At 43.9% G+C, this 9,993-nt stretch overlaps 1 protein-coding gene across 1 annotated transcript; it reads left to right on the top strand.

Annotated features, from left to right (window-relative positions):
• Positions 1-25: 25 nt before the first annotated feature.
• On the top strand, positions 26-9,045 carry MTFR1L (mitochondrial fission regulator 1 like). The gene is made up of 7 exons (XM_084496988.1): positions 26-81; positions 269-395; positions 1,885-1,989; positions 2,655-2,764; positions 3,853-4,064; positions 5,898-6,210; positions 8,260-9,045. Exons 2-7 carry the CDS (start codon positions 381-383, stop codon positions 8,363-8,365), a joined length of 861 nt encoding a protein of 286 aa, XP_084353114.1. The 5' UTR covers positions 26-81; positions 269-380; the 3' UTR covers positions 8,366-9,045.
• Positions 9,046-9,993: the final 948 nt, after the last annotated feature.

Here is a 9,993-nt window from a genome sequence, read left to right as displayed (position 1 = left end):
GCGGCGGAAGGGTGGGGGCCGAGCTCTGCTTCCGGGCCGCGGCGGAGGGGGGCGGGCAGCTGGGCCGCCGCCGCCTCTCAGGTACGGCCGGGGGGGGGGGCGGGGGGAGCGGGGCCGGCGGCCTCCTCGGGCGGAGGGGGCGGGGCCGGGGCCGACCCGCACCTGCCGAGCTCCGCGGGGCGCCGGCGCCTCGCCCGGCCCGGCCCGGCCTGTCGCGGGTCGGCCCCGCGGGCGGCCCGGCGGCAGCCCAGTCGCGCCTGTCTTGCAGGGAGAAGCCCCGGCGCGGCCCTCAGCGCCGTGCGATGGAGCCGGTTCGCGTCCGCGGGACCCGCAGCACCCTGCCGTGAGCCCGCCCCGGGGCCGAGGTGCCGGTGCCCGAGATGGCCGCTGATTCCGTAAGCACCCGCCCCCAGCGCACGCTCCCCGGCCCGCCGGGCTCCGCCGGGCCCGCTTGTCCGGGCGGCCTCCCGGAGGCCGACCCCGCGGTCAGCGCTTCCCCTTCCGACGCTGAGTTTAAAATGCGCGTTAAAGAGCGTTAAACGCAACCGTGTGGCTGTTGCGCTGAGACCGCCGTTCGGGCGTTGTGTGTGTAACAAACCTGAGCAGCGAGTTCTTTAACGGACTGCTTGGTGGCCTGAGCAAAATAAGCTCTTCGGATTCCGGTCTGTCACCGTGGTATTTGCTGCCTGGTCTCGTGCTGTGTCTTGTCAGAAGGCCAGTGGCAAAGCTGTAAGAATGGCAGAGGGAAGAACAGTCAAAGGGGCAGAGCTTTGCTCTTGAATCTGTTTCGTTAGTAACCAGAGATTGCTGAAATACTATCTGTTTCTGAAAATGCTTGCTAAGACTGCTATGATGAGCTCCCAGTTTAGATAGGTGTTGTGGTTGAACGCAGCCATTCGCTCACCCTTCCCTCTCAGGGATGGGGGAGAGAATCAGAAAAAAAATGAAAGCCTGTGGGTTGAGATAAAGACAGTTTATTAGGACAGAAAATAAAGGAAAATAATAGTAATAATGATAGTAGTACTACTGCTAATAGTGCGTACAAACAAGTGATGCACAGTGCAGTTGCTCACCACCCGCTGGCCGATGCCCAGCCTAACCCCGAGCAGCTGCCCCCGGACCTGGGCCAGCCCCCCTGTGTGCTGTTCAGCAGGACCCCAGATGGGTTGGAATACCCCTTCGGGCAGTTGGGGTCAGCTGTCCTGGGCCTGTCCCCTCCCAGCTCCTGCTGCACCCCCAGCCTGCCCGCTGGCAGGACGGAGCGAGAAGCTGAGACGTCCTTGGCTTGGTGTAAGCACTGCTCTGCAACAACTAAACCATCAATGTGGTATCAACGTTATTCTCATCCTAAATCCCACACACAGCACCATACAAACTACTCGGAGGAAAATTAACTCTATCCGAGCCAAAACCAGGACAATAGGCATTGAATAGACTTAATGCTCTGCCATTGTCCAGGAAAAGTTCACGGTTTTATCAGTGCAGGTTACTTTCAAGGATCATGAAAGTGAAGGTGTTCCTTTAAATGAGATTTAAAGGATTTCACTTTTCTTCTGGGTTATTCATGTGATAATGTTTTCCTCCTTTCCGCATAGTTTAATTTGTAACTTAGTGTCTGTTACTGAGTGGTTTTAGTTTTCAGTCCTGAAAATAGTACACCCGTGCTTAAAATACTCCCTAGTAACTGGCAGGCTGTCATTTATGTTAGGCTAAAACACAGTGTTATGGAATGAGGACCTAAGCTATTTCTGGTCTCCAAATGAAAAGCATCTCTCAACAAATAAAAAATGAGAGATCAGATTGCAAGTGATGATTTCCAATTTAATAGATTTTAAAAAGGACGGGTGACTTGAAATGTTAATAATATAACATGGCTTCTTGTAGACAATCCCCATTTGGCAGAACAAACCACATGGCTCAACACGCAGCGTTGTCAGGAGGATTGGGTCAAACCTTCCTTTGAAACCCTGTCCCAGAGCAACCTTCGAGGTAAGTAGACTCATAGGGAATTTGGTGATTGCATGTAGGAGGCTGCCATTCTTGAGCAATTTTAGGCACTGTCATGAGCTGCAGTATTGTGAACCAAATGCGTCTGTAGACTAGTACTTACAAAACCTTTTATGTAGCAGTGTATTTAATTTTTAAGAAGTTCCTATTTCTTTTTTTTAAATCCTGTGCTTGTAACTGATCATTGGCAAACATTGAGGAAAATACCTCCTAAAATAGTGTCTGTGCACAGAGTTAGAGAGATGATAACTAGAGGAGACAGAAAAACGTTGCTGAAACACTGCCTTGTTTTGTGACCTCCGGCAGCTGCAGGTAAAACAAGGTTAATATGGAAATGCTTGCATCACTGTTTAAGATCAAGGCCAGTGCTGGGATTTGTAATGGCAAAGTGATGCGCGTGGCCTTGGCAGTGTGTTAAGCCGTATCAGGTATCCATTTACTGCCTTGCAGTCCCAAGGAACACACACAGAAGCTAACACTGAAGCACTGCATTTCTGTAAGCTAAATGGTGTTTCTGTCACGCGTCTGGCAGATGCATCTGCTGGCCTGATGAAGGGGAGAAAGTCTCTAATGGACAGTATAGCAAATCTGGGGCGGCTTCAGGAAACAGGGCCACTGTTAACTTACTGTAATTTTCTTCTTTTTAGGTTCTACCAAATGTTTCAGAGCTCTATTTAAATGATGTCCCTCCAGTCCCAACCTTGGCAGACATTGGGTGGATAGCAGCAGATGATGAAGAAACATATGCTAGGGTTAGGTTGGTTTCCTTTTTGTGTCTGCTGATCTTTTTTTTTTTTTTTTTTTTTAATAAGCTGGTTTATTTTGCCTAGCATAGTCTAGTAATTGATCAAATGCTCGCAACTTACAGTCCTTTTGAGATCTGATACAATGCATGTTGAACGGTGTTTTTCCCAAGAGACAGGAAAAATAATTTGGACAAAGGACCTTGGGAGGAATTCACAGGAAGCGCTAAGGGTACTAAGAGCTGAGCCATGCCATGTTTTACTCACTGAAAGATCTGGGCAGAGTAACCCACTGACTTGTGTTATTTTCAGCCTAGAAAGTTGAAGAGTTGAGTTCACAGAATCGCAGAATGGCTGAGTTTGGAATGGGCCTTTGTAGGTTGTCTGGTCCAACCTCCCTGCTCAAGCAGGGGCGCCTAGAACAAGTTGCGCAGGACCGTGTCCATTTGGCTTTTGAAGATCTGCAAGGAGGGAGACTCTACAACCTCTCTGGGCAGCTTATTCCAATGCTTTGTCACCTGCACAGAAAAAAAGTGCTTCCTGATGTTTAGACGGAACCTCTTTGTGTTCCAGTTTGTAGCTGTTGCCTCTTGTCCTGGCACTTGGCACCACCAAAAATTAGTCCCAGTTATTCTGGGACTGAAACATTCTGCCCCAGGAGTTTGGTTCTGGTCAATTGAACTTTTGTGCTCTAAGCAGGATGGTAATAATAGATATCTTGTGAAAGATACTTTTGAAATCAAAGGCAGAAATTAATGGGTAAGTGACATGTGCATCCAGCGTGCTCCTCAGTATGGAGACAGTTAGTTAGTGGGTGGGAAGCGACTTGTAACTTTGTGAGCACACCCTAACTTCTGTCCCTGCATCCTTTCACCAATTCTTCTGTCATTTGGCCACGATTTCTTTGACTTTGTGTTCCTTGTAATGTGGAGAAGCAGCACATACAGCGGTGCAGCCCACCTAAACAACTGTGTGTAGAACGTAGTGGTGCAGAGGCTTAATTCATTGTGTTGAATTATTTTGCTGTCCTGAGGTGGAGGCAGAGAAATGACAAACATTTTCACTGGACTTTGTCAGTGACCAACATTTTTTTGTCCTGTAGAAGTGATACGCGCCCTCTGAAGCACAAATGGAAGCCGAGTCCCTTCACTGTTATACAGCGAAATGCTTCAGTCCCCAACCTGAGGAAGCAGGGAGAGAAGCTGCTCGCCTTGAAAAAACCTGGTTTACCAGCACTGAGTCGAACAACAGAGCTCCAGGATGAACTGAGTCACCTTCGAAGTCAGATAGCTAAAATTGTTGCTGCAGAGTCAGGTAGGAATACGAGTTCCCTTGTTCTTTTTGAACAAGGAGGGCTGACTTAGAGAACCATGTTATTTCCTCCATACAGAACAGACTTGCTTGTTTTTATTTTAGCAGAATTGTCACTCTTGTTGGCAGGATGCCATCTTTGGTGCCAACTCAGTGCTGGTTCTTTGTCTAGGTGCTTGTATTTGTTTTGTTGCAGGAGTCCTGCTTGTCTTTAAGAAATACCAGGTGTTGCTTTGTGACTGCATTTGCTGCATTTGATCTGGAGGCTGTTTGATTTCAAACACCTTGTTTCATGAAAATATGTGGTGTATTCTCACTGTCCACTGCTCCAAGTTGGCCATTAGTGTGAGGGCTACATCTTGATTTGGGTAGGAGTGAGACGACAGTGCTTGTCTCTTTTGTAAACATGGTAGTGTCATATATGTAACAAATAAAGTACTTGGGGAAGAAGTTGTATTTAGATGCTATTAGATATTTCTTCTGATGATCCGTTCACTGCCATGGGAAAATACTATTGTGTGGTAATACATACAGAGTATACTGGTCTTCCTGTGCTTGTGTTTCCCGTCACCTTCAGTTGTATAATAATACACTGGATCCTGTATGCCACATGCTTCCACTCTAAGAGCAGCATGGTTAAATGAAGCCACTGGAGGCAAGGGAGCTACATTGCCCTCAACTCTGCAGGCAATAATTGTAAAACAGGGCATTGCTGATGTCTGCTTCAGAGAAGCTGCGTATTTCCTCTTCCCCCTTTATGTAGGATCACAGGGACAAAGCATTTGGAATAAAGAACACGGCAAATTCTGTTTTACTCCCCCTATATTGTGAGAATAGTTCTTATTGACTTAGTATCTTGTAAGTCAATAATGGGGAGGTACGGTTTAGAGCCTAGCTGTAGCTCAGTAATCTGAACTATTTAGCAGGCTAATTTTAGAAAGATTGATGTCAGAAAAGAAGTATTGTGCAATCTGCTTTATTTTATACTATTAGAGAAATCCCCTAACGGGCAATTTATCTGCAAGTGTACTGTTCAGGCTAAGAACATTTCGGTTTTATTTCCCCCCCTTCTGTTTTATGTAATATATATCTAACTCATTTTCATTTCATAACACTTGGAATTTATATAGATGCTTTTATACTGATGACATTTAACAACAGGAGCGAATTAGTCTCATCCTTCCTTTGAAGCAGGTGAATGGTATTCTCATTTTACAAGTGGTGATGGAAAGCAAGTAAGGTTAAAAATGCCTGTAGTCACAGCAGAACATCTAGTGTAAAGTGCAGGAGCTTTTGAACCAGTTCTGCATTCACACCAGTCATAATGGTATGGGGAGGAGGGAGCATGAAAGTAAATGAAAGCTGTTTTCATAGTGGTGAAGAGCAAGAAGAGAAAAATTAAGACAATTTTGATCTACATTCTGATGCAGGCTTTACCTGTGACCCTGAGCAGCAGCTAAATTTCTGTTCCTCCATTACTTGTCTGTAAAAATGGAGAAAGTAAACATTATCTGACTTCTTCAGGGACTGGGTGCAGTATTTGAACTGCAAGGGTGATACAGTGATGGGTACAATAGGGATAGAGATACATAAGGTGAGTTGGTGGTATAAAAAGTACTGGAGAAGGTCTTGTGTTGCCACATGGTGTTTCAGGAAGCAGAGTAACCATGGAGGGTAACACAGAGAATATGATGTGCTTTTTGTTCATTTTTAAAATAATATAGGGGAAAATATCTTGTAATGCCTCTAGAATTATATTCTGTTGTTTTGGAGGAAAAAAAAAAGGATATATAAGTTGGTGTTTGTTTATCTATTCACCTATATTTTCTCTTTCAGCTTCTCCTTCATTCACACCAGATGTATTATCTCCAGGAAGCTCAAATGCATCTTCTCCTTTACCTTGTTTTGGACCCTCTTTCCAATCTACAACTTCCTTTGTCATTAGTGATATCACAGAGGAGGAAGCAGAACTGGAAACTCCTGAGCTTCCATCAGTCTCCGTGCTTTGTTCTGCAACCTCTGAGTGTTGTAAATCGGAACCAAAGGATCCTGATGAGGAAGATTCTGTGTCTCTTTCCAAGGCCAGCAGTTTTGCAGACATGATGGGCATTCTTAAAGACATCCATAGGATGAAGCAGAGCAAAGACTTGTAAGTGCTTCTTTTACTCTGATTTTATGTTCTCTTTCAAAGTTTGTCATCTTTTTTTGTCTGTCATATCACTGTACACATTGGACATAGCATTTATCTTCTTGTTAGCGCTGCTGTATATTCATGATATGGGGGGAGATGAATGGCTATTTGTACTAGAACTTGCTAATATTTATGCTTTTTGTTTTTTTCCTTTATGATGGCTTATCTGCTTGGTTAGAAAGCAGTAGAGGGAAACTTAAACTGATTAGCACGATGTTTGGCTATTTCAACCTGTTCAACTGAAAAAAAAAAAGGAGTGCTTTGCCCAGCTGAAAACCAGAAGTATATGTACAAGCAGCTTTCAGAGCGAGGGCTGCACTCCTGTTCCAGGTGCTGGTGCTTACGCTGTTTGAATGCCCAAGTTGTCTCTGGTTGGGAAACTGCAGGTTTTTGTACAGGAATTAAACATGTGGAGTGTCTCATGTTCCTGACTTGCTCTGATTTGCATCAGGCCCAGCTCTGAGCATGGGCAGAGTATGTTTTCATTTGCCCCATGATGAGTTTACATGTATACACTGATCATGAGAACATTCCTCAGGATGCTGATATGCTGACTGCTGCGTGGCTGAGGCAGGATTCTGCCCAGCTGAAAATGTAGCTTCTTTAATACATTAGCTGTACTGTCTTTATCTTATATGTGAAATCACAGTAATAAAATTCAGTTTCCAAATTCTTCAGTACCAAAGCTCTCTCCACCCATTATGCCATGTCAGTAAGATTCCTGGCCAAAAACATGTTGCATGATGGTTGTTCACACCTTCTATGCCTAATTCAGTTTAAAAGAAATGTAATTCTTAGCATATTTTCAGCATAACTTGCACCATCCATTGTTGCAGGAAGCACGGCCAAAAGCACGACAGACACCAGTAGAGTCAGATCATGCTCCATTTTATTGCCCGAATAGCCTAACTTTTATAGTGAACTTAACAGGGGCGGACAGTGTTTCACACAAGATTATTGGTCAAAAGCACTCAGACAGACAACTACAAGAAAACAACCCCACCTGCAAGAAAACAACCCCCTTGTGATTAGCAGTCACATAGACCTTGTCCTTGAAGCCAGCTACTGGTAACAATATTTTCCTGAATTCCTCAATTGGGCGATGTGGGAACACTGTCATGGGAACTTCTCATAGTTGCCCTGGTAGCTTGGTTTGCTCAGCTACAGCAAGCCATGGGATTCTTGCTGTTTCAAAAATCCCTCAACAATCCACGACTTTATCCAATAGGACTTCACAGTGCCTTTGTGGAGGGCAGTTCCAGTGAGCTGATGGGTGCCCCATTTAGACTACAATATGCACAGATATGCACAAACACAATTCCTTTGACTAAGTTTCCAGCTGCTGTAGCAAGGCAGGGACTCAAACCCACCATGGCATGAGGGGGAACTTGAACCCAACCTAGTCTCTGGATATTATCTCCCACACGTTTTTGCCACTAAGCCTGGAGGTCCTAAAAGGGAAAACTTCCTTTTATGCAGGCTCTGGATAGCCAAGTCCAAGCAGCTCAGGATGGTGATGTGACCTACGGTCCCATCAAGGGTGCCAAAACTGCTAGGGGATCCCATTGTTTTCCCAGCAGAATGGGTGTCCCCAGGCATCTGGACTTCACTCAGTCAACTCTTATTTAATGCAGCAAGAATTTAGTGGTACCCGTATATCAGCTCGAGCTGGGTGCCTCCAAGGAGGGTCCCCGCTCAAAAGTTTCCCTGGGTTCCTATACCTGTACAATCTTTGTTTCATCCACTACAGTCTAATTAGCTCTTGACACATACAGGTTACATTCCTTCAGATCGTCCGTTCTCTGTTGTGGAGCAGGATGGCTTCTGTTATCTCCCAGGGCAGGCTGTCATCTGTATACTTTTTGTTGTTCTAGCACCTCCTCTATTTGTAACAAAAGGTGATGATAAAGGCTGCAGAAAAATGCTTAAAGAATCTCACCAGAGGTGCGAACGATCAACTTGGGCACTTCTCTTTACTAATACACTGCATGTTTGTCTTCCATATAGAAACCGAACTTCAGTGAAGGAGGAAGACCCTGCTGTTCTTATAGCTGAAGTTTTGAGAAGAAAGTTTGCCCTAAAGGATGAAGATCTAACTATGAAAGAGAAATGATGTTACTGTTACGAAACTCTCTGTTACGAAAGTGTTAAGTTCCTAGATTTTTTTCACGCGGTAGCTGCCTTCCTAAGGATTGAACCTTTTGCCACTTTTATTTATTACAAATTTTCTGCACTGGACACTTAGGAAAGACCCTTCAGATTTGACATGTTTTGTTATATATATATATATTTTTTTTTAAGATGGAAGTCTGTTCCCCTCTGTATTTTGATGTTGATTTTTGCTAAGGATCTTCTAAAGAGTGCAGTGAGTGCTGCTAGATTATATTCCTTCTGCTTACTCAAATTAAGTCACGTTAACTTAAAACTTTTTGTTGCAATATAACTAGTTACCATTTCCAGTATAAATCTATGTCACACATCCAGTTCTTTCTGTTCTGAGTATGGTACAGAGCTACCGCAAATAAGCTAATTAATGCTTCCAGGTCCACAGCCTCATAAACACTGAAGAATCACAGTTGTAAAAGGTGTCTTCCCAGTAACGTTGTCTAACCTGATGGTAGGATGAAATTGAAGTCAAAGATAAAACCAGTCGTGTCTAAGGGCTGTTGGCTGAATTTAGTATGTCCTTGGTATTTCTTAACTCATGTATTATCCGCACAGTTGCATGAGAAAACAGCCTTAATTTATTGCCAGTAAACTTAATGTTTCATTAAAGAGTTTGTATTCAAATAACATATTTTATCTAGCACTCAAAAGGTATACTTATTGAACCACCAATGCTAAGAATGGAGCACCCACCAGAAGAACTAGCATCAGAGAAAAGGGAAGAAAGATGTTGACATTGGCTATGGGTATAGTTCTCACTGACTGATAACGTTTCCTTCAGCTACACGTTCTCTGCAGTGTTCCTTATCGCTCTATTTAAAGTATGATTTTTCCTTTATGTAAACTGAAGCCTTAAAAAGAGAGTAGTTGTCCTTCATGTTATTAACATGTCCAAAACATGTCTGAAATGGTGCCTTGTATCCAGGGGGTGGGAGATTTCAGCTGCTACAGATGAGGTGTTAGATGATAGTGCTGCAGATGAATGTTTCCAGATGCCAATGATTTTCTTAATCTACCAGTCCCTCAGGCCTTGAAAAGTGAAATCATCATCCCTACCTTAGAAGTGAGAGAAGAGGCTTTTATTTCCTCTGAAAAGGAAACGAGTGAGTGAGACTAGAAATAGCATTTACATGTAAGATTTAATCAGTTTTATTTATAGGATACGCAGCTGCAGTTTTAAGAACAGCTCTTCCCCACTGAGATGCAAACCACAAGCTGATTATTCTCTCTGAACCAATAAGGATTGTTTGGATAAGGATTTGGTGGGAATTAGTATGCCTCCAGAGAAGATGGGACTATAACCACGAGTCCCTGTTCCTGGAATGTGCTCCATGTGTAAGCTGGATTTAAGAGACAGTATTGGCTCAATTAACTTTTGGACTATGTCCTAACTCCAGTTTGACCTGTTGTACTGAAATTCTAGCCCAAGGGGAAAGTAAAGGTATCTAAAATGGCAACATTTTCAAAGTTAAAGCAGTGGTTAAGAAAAACTATATGTACTCATTTTTTTTGAAGTCATGTGCTTTTTTCTAACAAAGTAGCTTGTTTTGAAGTGTGATCAGGGTCTTCGATGGA

The sequence above is a fragment of the Aythya ferina genome, assembly GCF_964211825.1.
Source record: "Aythya ferina genome assembly, chromosome: 24".
Taxonomy (NCBI): Eukaryota; Metazoa; Chordata; class Aves; order Anseriformes; family Anatidae; genus Aythya; species Aythya ferina.
Note: the sequence above shows the minus strand (reverse complement) of the source record. Positions and strands in the feature narration are given on the sequence as shown.

Excerpts from the sequence above, each read along its gene's own strand:
- MTFR1L (XM_084496988.1), top strand. Across the intron at positions 2,765-3,852 it reads GAAACATATGCTAGGGTTAG|AAGTGATACGCGCCCTCTGA; the intron begins GTTGGTTTCCTT and ends TTTGTCCTGTAG. Across the intron at positions 6,211-8,259 it reads ATGAAGCAGAGCAAAGACTT|AAACCGAACTTCAGTGAAGG; the intron begins GTAAGTGCTTCT and ends TCTTCCATATAG.